This window comes from Protomyctophum parallelum (genome assembly GCF_964188405.1).
Source record: "Protomyctophum parallelum genome assembly, chromosome: 10".
NCBI classification, from domain to species: Eukaryota; Metazoa; Chordata; class Actinopteri; order Myctophiformes; family Myctophidae; genus Protomyctophum; species Protomyctophum parallelum.
In genome coordinates, this window is record NC_139704.1 from 18,610,277 (window position 1) to 18,625,250 (window position 14,974).

The following is a 14,974-nucleotide window of genomic DNA, read 5'->3' on the forward strand; positions in this document are numbered from 1 at the left end:
TTTGTTGTTAGCTAACAGCTAACAACAAACTAGCTACTATAAAGATGCACAGATCAAAGACGTCAAAGATAGTAGAGTAGAGAGGATCGTGTATAGTCTCATAAGCGGTTGCTTGCTTGACAGAGATAGAAGAGAAATGAAAGATAGTGTACACAGTCCGAGTTTAGATGCTCGCTCGACCTGAAGCTACAAAAAGGTCATCGGCTACAAAAACAGACATACATAAATTACAAATAGCTCAAAAGAAAGCTGCCAGATTAGCTCTCCAGTGTTCCAAAAGGACACACATTGCAGAAATGCACAGAAATCTATCATGGCTTACTGTTGATAATAGATTACAGTCACGTATTCTTACGTTTTTCAGAAATGTATTAATGGACAAAAAACCACAGTATTTCTTTGAACAGGTACAGTAGCACATGGAAGAGACGAACATAACCATATGACTAGACAAGCCAGTTCGGGTGTTTTGGTGGCACCTAAACCAAGAACAAATATTCTTAAATCTTCTATTATCTATAGAGCAGTAATAGGTTGGAATGCACTACGAAAGTGTATAACCAATACAAATACAAAATTCATCTTTAAAATCAAGTTAAAAGAACACCTTATGTAAATCATACTGCAGTAACCCTGGGAAAAGAACAATTCAAATGTATAATGTGTTGAAAGTGATTTTTTGCTATGTTTCTTTGTTTTTTATTTCTCCTATGTTTTTTATTTTCTTATTTTATATTTTATTTTACTATGTTTTATTTTGAGTTAGTGTTTGCAAGTATTGCCTATGTTAAATGTTTGTGTCGGACCCCAGGAAGACTAGCTTTTGTCAAGGCAAAAGCTAATGGGGATCCTTATAAACACTAAACAACAACAATAAACAATGAAGCATAGGACTACACTGTACAGCTTGACGTTTGCAAACAACACAATGGCGAAAAGTGGCCCCTACGTCTCGTCACTACGCTCGTTCTCTATAGGTCCAAGCATGCACGCTCAGCAGCCAACTGTACTCTGGAGAGTACTTATGACTAAATATATTCATATCATATATTCAAATAAAACCTAGACTAAAATGTGAGGGCAGGGAATTTAAAATAAAGTAATCCAAGCATGTACAGTAGTACTGCATCACTGCTTCTGGCTTTTGACTTGCACAAAGGAAATCCTTGAACAACAAGGCACAGAATGAAGCCCTGATTGCGTGCACAAACCCACAAAAGGACCACAAATCGTGCCATTTCCCTTTTTCAGCCTCTACTTTTCAGTTCTGTGTGAACAGTAATATTTCCACTGAGTCCACACAAAGAAGGAGATTCTTGGAATAAAGCCCCAAGCCTTTTTCCTCCTCCTCCTCCTCTCTCCAGAGATATCTTCATATTTCATCGAAGACTTTTCTATCCACACTGTGTTCATGTTTTATTTAATAGCTTAATTTCACTGTTCACCAATGCCCCAAGCTTGGCTTGCATGCCATTCTAAAGATATAATGCTGAGTCATAATGATCTGAAGCTCCCATTACACAAGTGCAGATTTTCAAATGAGGATGAAAAGCAATATGTTAAAAATCGTCATATGGGGGTGTGGGGGGGGAAACGTACTTCAACAGCTATAAACATGTTATGTAACTTTCATATGATCATCATTTTGCCACTTGAGTATTAGTGTCCTAACAACTTGGCAGTGGAATTGTATTTATATTCCTTATTATGCTTCCTCAATAACTCAGGCTAATCGCATATGTGTCGTCTCTGAGCCCATCCAGGAATGTGACTGTGATCCACAGTTGAACAACTGCAACACTGCTTCTCTTTGCAAAATGGAGATGGGGGAAGGGGGGACTTGTGTGAAGGCATATTAAGGAATGAACACTTCCTAAACACTAGTGGACAGTGGTACAGCTGTCAAACAGTCAATTAACCTCTACAGTAACACAGCCCAGAGCACACAGAGGAGTCCGGTTGCTGCTGCTCTCTCTCTCTCTTTATATCTCTCACTCAAGACAATCCAAACATCCGTTCATGGCATAAACACTCGTTTACAACTTTCCCTTTGGGCTTCCTCCTTCCTTCCATCCATCCATCTCTCCCCCTTCCACCATTTCAGATAGTCTCCAGACCCGATGCTGGTCCGCGAGGACACCGGATGTCCAGTGACAGCGGCAGCACTCCGGGGTTTGAAGACCTCCGGGGTCAGGGTTCAAGGGTTGGGAGGAAAGAGGAGTGTTGGGGTGTGAGAAGGTCAGCCCCTGAAGCGAAGGGGCCTCGACACCCCTCGTCATGTTTCTCAGCCTCTTCCCGTCCCATCTGAGGATGTCTTAAGACTTCCACACTGGTCAATGGCATGCAGGGCACATGGTTCACCTTCAGATAAGACCATTTCCTGTGACCCCATGTTGCAATGCCCCCCCCCCCCCCCTCAGGTCATTGTGGAAAGAAATAATGAAAAGTACTACTTGTTAGGCGCAAAGTCCTACTACTGACCCATACCAGTCAGAAATAAAGAAAAGAAAACTAGAAAAAGAGCCCCTCAGGGCACAGGTATCCACCAGGAGGATAGGAGTATTTGTGATATATAGTGTATACCGATTTGCGTGATGTATGGATAAAATCTAAGTAATGTAAAGAAATGTGTTTTGCAAAAGTCGGTCTCATGCTGGCGCACCCCATATAGACGGGCCACCACTGGTGCAGTTTGGCATCGACAGGGCCAACGGTGCCGGAAATTAGCTGTACACAGACGGACGGACGGACATACACACGGACAGAGTGCAAAACATACTCTCCCCCTGCCTTCGGATGGTGGAGACGAAAAGGACCTGGTGTCTCCCTGTGCTCTGACAGTGGAGGATTCGAGAGATAGGAGTGCTGTGATGCCCCCTCTCTCACCTTTGGCTTGAGTGGAAGACACACCGGGAGGGGAGTCTAGGGAGAAGTGCCAGTTGGGAGCTTAGAGAGTCAGGATGAAAAGTGAGCCAGACAGGTATAAAAGCACACCTGTGTGGAGTGTACTGCGGAGACGGACAGGGAGGCTGGAGGTATTGTGTGGGTGCTGTCAGACAGGGGACTTGTCAGGGGACTCGGGGCGCTGTGGGTGCTGGCGGCGTGTTTCCTCCTCCGCGTCATCAGTGCCCATACCCGAAGGCGGGGTTGGCGAAAGGGCCTTTCTGTGAGGAGTTTGCATGTTCTCCCCGTGTCCCCTAGGGTAGGTACCCTCACAAAAACATGCAGTAATCCTGGTCTCTAAACTGCCTCCCCCTGGCCAGCCGGGGCGCCTGATGGAGGGGAAAGGAACTGGTTGGAATAACGTGTTCCTTCCACGTGCTACGTCCAACCAGGGAAACTCCCCCCTGTCAGGTGTAAAGGAGCAACTTGGACACTCAAGCATGAAGGAAGCATGGGTTAAGTCCGTTGCTCTCCCCAGGTTGGCGGAGGGTGTGTAGAGCCCAGGATCACATTAGATGATTGACACAGGGGTGAAAAATGGGTTACAAAATCGTAGGATAAAAAATATATTTTAAAAAAGACAGGGGACTTGTAAACATCCCAGGTCTTTTCACAACCCCCTTCTGTTCCCCTACCCAACTTCTTGCGTTGTAGCAGGGCCATACCAAGGCCCCAGTGAGGCTCTCCAACATTGAGGCGCTCGGCACCTAGTGGTAAGAGGAGGGACTGCAGGCGGACCCGTGGATTCATGACAGGGAAACCCGTGCAGCTGGGCTTTAACAAGTTTTATTTAATAATGCCCAGGTAGCCTTAGACGATAAAACAAGTTATGATAAATGAGGGTTAATGTCGCTAGCCACCACTAGCATCCATGTTAGAAACAGCCTAAATCCGGAATTCTCCGTTGACGTGCACGCGGTCATTAGTGACTTTATGGCTCATAATGGGATGAAGTACGACATTTGGAGCTTAATAAAACATTGGAGCTCAATTCGAGCCGTCGCTCAACCAATCGTTGCTAGCATACGGCTGTGACGCTTAGTAGCACATAGGCGATAAACACTTTGGGTTCAAAGATGACAACAAGACATGTTATCGTCTGCTCATGTCGCACATTTCTCTGGGGCTGGTCACCTACTGCCCCCTATGGTAACCGGTGTTCAAGGTGTTAACATGCTTGTGTGTGTGATGGAGAGACTAGCAGCAACAGCATGTGTGTGTAGTGTGTGCGCGCATGTGTGCGTTTGTTGGAGTCAGTCAGCATACAGGGATGTTTAAAGTTGGTCGTGTCTGGTCTGGCGCCTGCTTGAGGCACTTAAGGTTCATGGGGTGACTCGCGTGTCATGCTCTTTTCTCCCCCCCCCCCTTTTTTTTTTACAAGAGTTTATCCCGCAGAGAGGGCAATGCCCCTACTTCTCTGTCAGCCAAACACAGATTACAAGCGAGGGTGTGAGTGTGTCCGCGTGTGTGTGCGTGTGAGAGGCAGCCCATAATGTGGCTGTGCAGAATGCGTGTGGGCGTGCATACCATGTACATGTAACGTGGTGGGGGTCACAAAGAGAGGCCTCCTGTAAGTGTGAGGCAACAGGCAACGCAATCAATGGGGTCCAGCTTTAGGACAGGCTTGTGTAAACTTTAGATTAACACTGTTCCCACACCTCATTAGGACAACGCTGTATCCTACACACCCCGGACAGCCTAAAATGGACACCTGACAACCCCCCCCCCCCCCTCTCTCAACCAGGGTGGGTCCCTTCACAGCCCCGGCCTTAATGCAATGTCAGCCTGTGGAGAGGTTGGGGGATGTACAGTATGGGCTACAGTTGCAGGCTGTGTTCAAATCAAATCTTATTTATATAGAAGATTACATATATTAACACACAACACATTTGCATTTAAATTAACCACATTAACCTTGGAATCCCAATTATTATGGGGCTAAATTTGTCAATTTTCATTTTCGAACGTCGACATGGACACATTTTGAGCTTTTTAGGTAGGTATTTCACTATATACCACATTTCCAATTTTAAACAAAATAAAGCTGTTGGCTGCCGGACTACAAGGTTTAAGTTGTTAAGTAAATGTTTGTCTAGCATGGAAGGGTTTTCCACCATCTTCTCTATACTGACTGATATAGAAAGATAACAAAGTTGATATTTTAAGTTGCTTTTGTCCAATGTTTTGTGTTACTATCTGCCAAAAGGGAGGACCATGGCTTGATTTAGGCCATACATGGGCAACTGGCAGCCCAGGGGCCACATGCGGCCCTCACCTTCATTTAATGCGGCCTGCAGGTTCATATCGGAATAGTGATTTATTATTGATTTTGGCTTGCAAGCATGACCCGCTTTAATTACTTCTATTATAGTAGCTTAATGACTAGTATTGAAATGTTATTGTCTTTTTTTATGTCCAATGAATTTGCATTTAAATTAAAAAAGTTAACAGTTTAACTAAATGCATTTGAAATGAAATACAAATGTTACTTTTCAGGATTCCAATTCAAAAATTGCTAATCTACAAGCTCAAAACGCGTCGCAGTGCGACACGTTTTGAGCTTGTAGATCGCCAATTTCTTTCTACCACAGTAATATGCCCCTCTGGAGTGAGTGTGGATAATATAGTGGCCCCTCTCCGTCGTCAAAGTTGCCCGCCTCTGATATAGGCCACGGGGACAAGGCCACAGGCTGGCCCCCTGACAAACCGTAGCAGGGTGCCAGCAGGCTGCTGCTGCTGATGACCCGTTGACTGACTGACCGCCGTGTGTATTTTTGGAAGACAACAGTCCTCAGCCGCCACCACCAACACCGGTCTGGCAGGGGCCATCTTTAGCCCCAGTTCCTGGCCCAACAACTTGGTTGTTGCCTGGCCTCGGGAAGCCAGCAACGATCATGCAAGCTGGTGTCTGAAATGTACTGGCACCGCATTCCGACACACAGAAAGAAACCCCAGGCCTGAAATAATGTCCGGGGCCTGTCCAAGATCAACATGGCCATGCAGGAATGGAGGCACCCACCAAGGGCAGGAGGAAACGCGCAGACACACAGGCGCGTACGTAGAGAGAGAGAGAGAGAGAGAGACACCATAAAACCAAAGACAAAAAATTCCTAAGTGTGTGGGCCATTACGCTGTCTTCAGTAATTTGTGCCTTGTTGTCGGGGCTCAAACCTGTGACTGAAAGTGAGGTCAGACCTATCGCCCGGTAAGCCGTTAATGACCGTGGCATGCTGTAATGTCCACGTTCTAATTGTCTCTTAAAATAGTTCTACCTGGGCACGCCGCATCGACTGCCCCTTGAGTCAACACAAGGCTGTCTGCACTGGTCGGAATAACGTGTTCCTTCCACGCCCTACGTCCGGCCGAGGAAACTCCCCGTCAGGTGAAAAGAAGCAGCTTGGACTCCTCATGCATAGAAGGAAGCATGAGGTCAGTCCGGTGTCCCCCCAGGTTGGCAGAGGAAATGTAGCGCCCAGGATTACATTAGATAATTGACACAAAAAAAGGCTGTCTGCAAAGTGAACCTGAGGTTCCTTAAATAAAACGGAATGTAGTGGAGGTGACCGTATTGATTAAAGATGGGGTGCCGTGATTTGTTTCCACCCTAAGACATGATCATCAGGTATTATTATCATATAAGGAAGGATTCTTTCAAAAAAAGGTGTACAGTATTTGATAAATTGTCTTTTTTTTTGTAGACACGTCCACCAGTTCATTCAGTATGCCTGGTTTGCCTGGTGGGTGGTGATCCACCTGAACTGAAGCCGTTGATGAAATTGGTAATATATTTAGCCTTAGTTTTAGTCATTGTAGCTTAGTTTTTATTTAGTTTTTGTCAGTGAAAAACGGTAGTCGACGGACAATTTTGATCATATATTTAGTAGACGAAATCAATGTTTGTGTTTACACGCACTCTCAAAGCTGGACATAGGAGGGGCTCACAAAAGTAGAGGTCCTCCCAAAAACTAGTACTGTAACAAAGTACACACAGCTGTATTTTGTTACTTTACACCACTGACTTCCAGGTTCTTTATCTTCACATTTCTTTCTCCTCACGGTCATATACCTATGGATGGTTCGAAAAGGAAAAAGAACACACACTTTCCTGTTCATTGTCCCTGGTTGATGATGCGGATTAATGGGGAAGTGTAAACACCAGACGACTCGGGTTACGGCCTGGACGATATACCCTTAGGCTTGTATACAAACGTGCACGTGAACACACACACATACACACAGTACACACGCGCACGTTCAAACGGAAGAGCATACACATGCACGGATCTCCTGTCCGCCAGCGTCAATTCATCCTACTGTAGCTCAGAGTGTAAAATGTGTACAAACGACCCTCACGGGTCCAGTTGGTTACATCCGACTTCCTTGACATGAAAAAGTTTGAGCACCACTGATATAGAAACTGATTTTTAGAAAACTGTCAGGATTTAGAGAACTTTTTTTCTTTTCTTTTTTAGAATCTGCCTCATGGTCTAAATAGGTTAAGGTGTTAAATAAACTCTCTGGATATTACAGCCCAAAGCAACGAGATATATATATATATACACACGTACATACACACGCACACACAACACGGGAAAGGTAAGTTCAAGTTCATTTGAGGTACAAGGTGTTATTGGTGTTCAGGATAGCAGAGAACTGCAGAGTCAACAACAACAGCACACCACTGGCTCTGTGTGTGTGTGGGTTAGACAGGGAGAGGTTGTGAAAAACACTTTCCCTGCAATAAACCAATTCTAACTACCCCTCCAGCCGTGGAAAGTAACTAAGTACATTTACTTAAGTACTGTACCTAAGTACAATTTGGAGGCAATTGTACTTTACTTTTCCAATTTCCAATACTTTTCCTTCGGTCTACATCTCAGAGGCAAATATTGTACTTTTACTCCACAAAATGTATTTGAAAACTTTAGTTACTAGTTCATTTCATTATTAGGCCAATTACAAAACATTAACCACTTCAGCCCTATATACATTTCAGCCATTTAAAAATAGACAAACTACAAGCTCACAATGCGTTGCGATGCGACACATTGTGAGCTTGTACAAGATCTGATATTTTCAAAAGATTCTGTATACATTTGAACTTGAAACGAGACATTCTGCATAGTGAGTACTTTGTACTTTGGATACATTTTGATGCCAATACTTTTGTACTTTCACTCAAGTACATTTGGAATTCCGGACTTTTGGCGGTACTTCTACACTGTGGTATTGATACTTTTACTTAAGTAAAAACAAATGAGTACTTTTTCCCACCACTGCTACCCCCCCCACCACCCTCTTCTATGCTCTCTCCCCCCCCCTCCCTCCCTCCTCTCCTGCCACAGACAACGGCGTCTGACAGTCTAACAGCTCTGTACAGTCTTTCTACCACCCGTCACCATCATTATCATGACCCTTTTTTCAGTTTAATGACAGTGTCAGTTCTGCTCTGAACAAACACACACACCAAAAAAGAATAGGGAAGAGGGAGTGCGATCAGCAGGGCAGCAGCCCACACTCCGCTGACCCTGGGGGTCAGTGACCGCACGCTATCGGGGGATTGAGCACAGAAATTTCAACACCACCGCGACCACAGCACGACCCCGGATCAGGTCGTAATGAGTATGGGGGGGGGGGGGGTTTCATGGGTTCATCCAAAACAGCCTGCGGGCGTAGTTGGAGTAGCCAAGAATTTAGACCGGTGGTGGGTAATTAAATTCTCTCCAGATATTATAAAACACTATCTTATATTATGTATAAATGCACTATAGGTCTCTGTGCGTCTGAAATCGACGTAACTCGGAAACCGTTCGCTCCACCGTGTTCAAATTTGACACACGCGTTCCACACCACCACAGGGAGTGCAGTGCCCGGTTTTGAGTCCAGCGGACCCACGGTTGTCCAGAATTACCACAAAAGGCCTCTGCCCAGGCTCCATATATGGATTGTTGGATGGATATATGGATGTACTGACATCTGCATAGACTCCATAGTTGAGCATGCCTGACAAAGAACTCCATATATGGGCATAACAGGGACACAGACATACTGTAACTAGAAATGCACTCTGTCGAGCTGCCAACTTGTGCTTTGCACACAACTCCAAAGGCGGGTGAGATATCCAAAATAGTTCTACTATTTGAAGATCCGGCCTAAAAGGTCTGACTTTGAGAGAGCGTTTTCAGCGTACAATGCAAGTCAATGAGGAGCCTATTCTTTTAATTATTAATTTCTAATCAACGGAGCTGACTATTTTTGATATCTCTACTCAGTAGAGATATAAAAAATTACGTAACTACATACAGTAGAGTCTACTGTATGTAGTTACGTAACTTACGTTACATCATGGGATGGTAACTACACAAACGAATACCCCTAAAGCAGTGGTTTTCAACCAGTGGTCCAGGGACCACCAATGGTCCTTGAGTTGTGGACAAAACCTTATCCAACAACAAAATATAAAAAGTTTTGGGTATGTCATCAAATGGTGGATGGTGAATGGTGGCCAAAAAAAGAATGGGTCTTGATACAAAAAGGGTTGAAAACCACTGCTCTAAAGTGTCTCCCTATAAATACAGTTGCCAATCTCCACTCAGTCTAGACTGGGGCATACAATACAAGCCGCTGTGCAGGCAATGGAGCTCGATAGGTTTGGAATATGGAAAATACCGTTTTAAGGTTTCTTTTCAGTCTAAATAAATGTCTCGCTGGCGTAATGTTGGAGTGAGGTGGTGGTGGTGACGTAAGGTGGTACCTGCGTCGGGGTCCTGGTTGAAGCGACAGTAGCGGGACTTCTCCAGATGTGGTACGCAGCTTGGTATAGGCGCCCAGACATAGGTCTCTGGACACAGCAGGTCTGAAGGGAGGTACTGCCCCTGGAGAGAGAGAGAGGGAGGGGAACACAAAGACACAACTAAGTTTGTACTTAAGTGGTTATCCTGAATTGAACGTATGTAGACCCAGCATGAGCTACAAAGATTTTTTTTTTGAAAAAATAAATAAATAAGATGAGTACAAGAATGCACAGAGTGAAGAAAAGCAGCGAGCGACCAGGGTTGTATCACATGGCTCCAAACAAACACAAACTGACTAGATAACTAAACAGGCGAACGCCCTCCAACAGCGGCCCTGCTGCAACATCTCAACACACACATACAAACAGCATTGTGACAATACAAAATGGGCCAAAACATCCTGTTACCATTGCATGCACGCACTCACACCATTACACACACACACACACACACACACACACACACACACACACACACACACACACACACACACACACACACACACACACACACACACACACACACACACACACACACACACACACACACACACACACAGTAGTGTTGACCAAGCGGTGTGGGTGTGTACGTTACTCTGTCTACAAATATAGGATCTATCGCCCAGATAATTAATGTGAGCTGTATATTACTGTATGTATATAGTACAGTTACTGCATGTTTTTTCTTTTAAGAGTAAAACAATCACAATCTCACTAAAAAATTGAAAGCTATACCAGCACCCTAACCCAGGCCCCATCTGTCTGTCAGTGGGACTGTATGGAAGGTATGCAGCCTGTTTTCACAAGCAGAATGGACCAGCTAGTCGCGCTAGTATGGCCCGCTTGAAAAATGAAAAACAGAAGGGGAGGGGACGGTCAAATGACAGAAGCAGGGTGGATGTCCAGAGGAGAAGGCCCGGACAACGGACTCGCGCACATGTTGAACTCTCTCTCATCCAGCCACTCGTGGAAAAAGTGAACACACCTTTGCTTCCTAAACCCTTCAAAGAATATTTTAGGACCAACTCTCAAGTTCATGATTATAATACTAGACGATCCAACAATCTCCATCCTCCCTTCAGCCGTACCACTCTTAGCTAGTTCTCCATTAGCCTGACCTAAGCAGAGACATTTCTGGTCTAGAGGGGCGGGTCGCGCCTCAGAAATGCGCGCACCCTGATTGGATCTCATCGATCTGTCCGTCACCCCCGGCCCCTCCTCTCCCCCCTAGTGCAGCGCTACGTCACATCATTTAGAGCGACGCCCACCCGGAAGGGTTGACTCCCACTTTTAGACTGGTTCAGCCCACGGCTTTTTCCAGGCTTTCATCTTTCGCGCAGACGAAATGAAAGCCTGGGTATCGAGGCTAGTTCTCCATTAAAGTCAGAGGTTCTTTACACTGGAATACACACATACTTTATTGCCAACTCCTCATCTTCACTCTAACTTTAAACGGGCCAGCCTGATTAATCAAGCCTCTCCACTTGCTTCTACAATATAATGTAGCCTTATTCTGCATATACACATACACAGCCATGCATACACTTAGGCACACTCACTCACAGACAGACTTGCACACCTACACATTCAACTGCACGCAAGTGTATTTGTGGTTTGTCATAACTTATGTTCGATCACTTTGTCTAACTTACTATTTGTTTGTTTTAGGTGAGAACCATGTACTGTATAAGGCCTTTATGGGTTTATTTTCTCACCTTTTTCCTCTTTTAATAACGTTACCTTTTTGTACAGTTTATACTGTGCGAATAAACAAAACAAGAACTAAGCAGGTTGAGTTGAGCCTTACTACTACGGGTCCATCTTTACAAATCACAGAGTCTGTTTTTTACTCTGTGAAAAAAAGGTTTTGATAAAAAGTTAAAGCTATGAGTTCTGACAGTAACCACTGCTATAGTGTTCCCCTCTATTCAGCTCTTTAAAAAACAGAAAACACATTTTCAGGTGGGTTCCAATTTTATCTGCTGATTCTCTCTTTTTATTTATCCATGTACACATTACATTGTTTACACTATAGCAATGGTTACCAGGTGAATATACTGTAGAGCTATTTAACGCTCATTTTATAATTCCACAAATCCACACCTTTAAATTAATACAGGATTCCACTGCGAAGGCAGGCTCTAAGTCAGTGGTTCTCAAACTTTGTCATGCCAAGGACCCCCAAATTGACACTTAAGGTAACTAGCAGACCTCCATTTGAAAAGATATTGCCAGGGACCCCCATAAGAAAATATGTTTTACGGCTCTAGCAGTGATTCTCAAGCATTTTCATTTCAAGGACCCCCAGTTTGACATGTATTAGTCTACGGACCCCCCGTGTGTAACGGGTCCATTTGTACACTCCAGAGTTACAGATCCATGGGTCCATTTGGTTCCTAATTATTTATCCATCATAGCTGGGGACTCCCTGGAACTGCCTCAAGGACCCCTGGCGGTCCGCCGGACCCCACTTTGAGAACCACTGCTCTAAGTGCTACTGCAAATGGATGGATGGAGAGATAAGAGGGAACACCATGGACACACACAGTCACACACACACTCAATGCAACACAAAACATTCTTCTTATTTCAACACACTCACTCTACACTCTCACACTTCACCTCAGCTCTATGAGTCCCTCATCACAGCAGTGAAACACACCGCCATAGTCCATATGAGCGCACACACACACACACACACACACACACACACACACACACACACACACACACACACACACACAGCACGGATGAGTGAGGGGACACAGGGAGGATGGAGAAACAGATGGAGGGATGGTGGAGGTGTAGATTGAGGGAGATGTTAACATGTAAGGGCAGGCTCCTGCTTGAGCTCTTATAGCATGATGAGAACCAACTCTCGCTGTGTGTGTGTGTGTGTGTGTGTGTGTGTGTGTGTGTGAAAAAGGCCAGTATAGTGAGATCTTTCACCCCAAGTGAGGTCCAAAATGCCAGGGCCCACAAGATAAATGTGACCCCTTCCAGTATTTTCAACCACACTCTAATGAAACTGCACAATAGACCAATTTTTTTTGGTGGTTTTCATTTTTCGCCACATTAACACAGTTGGAATGTTAAAGAATGTTTTTATTCCATCAGAAAGTCGTTTTAGTGTCATTAAGTCGTTGTAATTACATTGAAAAAATGTCTCTATATTTACAGTTTTATTTGCGCATTTTAGGGGTGTGAACATTCCTACACGTATTTACATAGAGTCGTTTTGATTGGCCGTAGCTATCTTTGTTCTCTAGTTACAGTAGCCGTGCAGTGTGTTTCTATGACAATTAGTAAACACAACATCAGCATTATTGTTAACTTGATATGATGCTGTTGGATATTGTAATAAAATAACTGCCAGTCGCTGTTTGTTTGTGGTCTCCACACCACCCTGACGAGAGGTTAACATTGACTTTTCTTTCTTTTTTCTTGTTTTGGCTAAATTCTTACTTGATTCTCCTGTTAATTCTTCTCATAAGTTGTGAATCAATGCCATTTATGCTTGCCCCATGGGCTTTTGTTTAAACAAAACTTGAATAAAAATGTTTTTTAAATTACATTTAAGGAAAACTAACCATCCAATTTACAATGGCATTTAGCAGACCCTTAATCCAGAGCGATTTACAGTAACCAAGAACAAAACATGGTATAATCCATCAAATACATAAAAATAGTCATCATGAATCATACTTAAGCTAAGAACAGTGGAATATCTATATAATTAAACTATGCATATATACTATAGAGTGCTATGTCTACATACAGTAAAATGCTATCTATGTTGAGCCTATGCAAACGCCTGTAAGGTCGTCAAGGCTAGGGCAAGTGCTACGGCAAGCGATACGGGCTAAGATGGAGTCTTAAGAGGTGGGTTTTCAGGCTACGGCGGAAAATTGGGAGTGAGTCTGCAGTTCTGATTGCTATGGGAAGTGCATTCCATAGTTTTGGAGCCAGAAGGGAGAAGAGTTTGGGACGTGTGGAGCGTTGTCCCAGCGTTTTTAGCGAAGGTACTTCCAGCCCCGTTGCTGTCCACACAAGCAATGTGTGTGCATGAAAGAGGAGCCTTAATTCCTTTCAAAGCATACCATTTTGCGTGTACAGGTCCACAGAGAATGCCAGTATTGGTGCATGCTCTCCGACGCACTCTAATAGAGCGCCGAAGTCCTGACGTCACTCTCTCATCCCATGGATTCCCCTGGTTCACGGAAGTAATTTCTCTATGGAGAATAACATGGGCTCATCATAAAATCGTCTCATATAAGCCTTGTTGGCCAAAAATAAACAAGCTGTCTCTGCGTTATTGTCGGGGAGGTGTCTCTGTATCGTTTACGACCATCAGTGACCCATATTTGATACAGTCTGCGTCTAGTGAAAATGTAACTAATTCAGTAGCAGTAACAATAGCATTTTCTCTCAGTAAGTTGATTCTTCATATCCATATGAGTGTAACGGCTGGGGTTATTATTTTTCAAACACCGTTCTTATGTGAGGCGATCTAAAATGGGGGATTATAATGCAAAAAAAAGTACATGAACCCGTGGATTTGCGCCATCTACCGATATTGACGTCAGACTTCGGTGCTCTATATAGAAGGGTTTTGGAGACCGCCCGACACACAGAACAGCCTACACAACCACAATAAGACACGCAGACATGCATGGACTCCCCACCACTCCCACAGCAGCAAAACGGAGGACGGACGCAGAAAGAGGGAAGAGGAATTCACGCCAAGTAAGAGAGGACATGGCCATTAGTGGTCTGGAGAGGGAGAAGAGGAGAATGAGAATATACTCTCTCTGTTCCTTCATATTGGACAAAGCTCGCTCTCCGTCCCCAGCAGGGTTGGCTCGATGGCCCCCCCCCCCCCTCCTTGGCTCACGTCTTCCTGTGTCCTTTCCTGTGTGTTTGCTTCGGGGCTCACTGTCATTATCCGTCTCTTTGTTCATCTATAGAAGCCGCTGAAAGTCGAAGGGCAGAAGCCAATAATAGTTTCCTGGAAATGGGGGAAGCTTCATTTAAGAGAGCAACGGCGCTCACCTTATACTAGCTGAGATTTCAGCAGTCTACGCTTCTATAAAACAGAACCGTTTCATCTAGGAAATACTTCCTTAATGTCAACGAAGTCCACACTCACAACACCATAGGGAGTTCAACAAACCACATGCAACCCAGATTCGGCTCAAATAAGTGATTCAATGAATTGCGCCCTACCAACAGCCATTA

The 14,974-nt window shown here is 44.4% G+C and overlaps 1 protein-coding gene across 4 annotated transcripts in view; it reads right to left on the reverse strand.

Annotated features, from left to right (window-relative positions):
- ate1 (arginyltransferase 1) overlaps positions 1–14,974 on the reverse strand; it is a 116,281-nt gene that overhangs the window by 12,388 nt on the left and 88,919 nt on the right. For all 4 annotated transcript variants that reach the window (XM_083775253.1, XM_083775254.1, XM_083775251.1 and 1 more), the window contains one exon: positions 9,698–9,818. In XM_083775253.1, the coding sequence (XP_083631379.1) occupies positions 9,698–9,818 (121 nt within the window). The remainder of the gene's footprint in view (positions 1–9,697; positions 9,819–14,974) is intronic.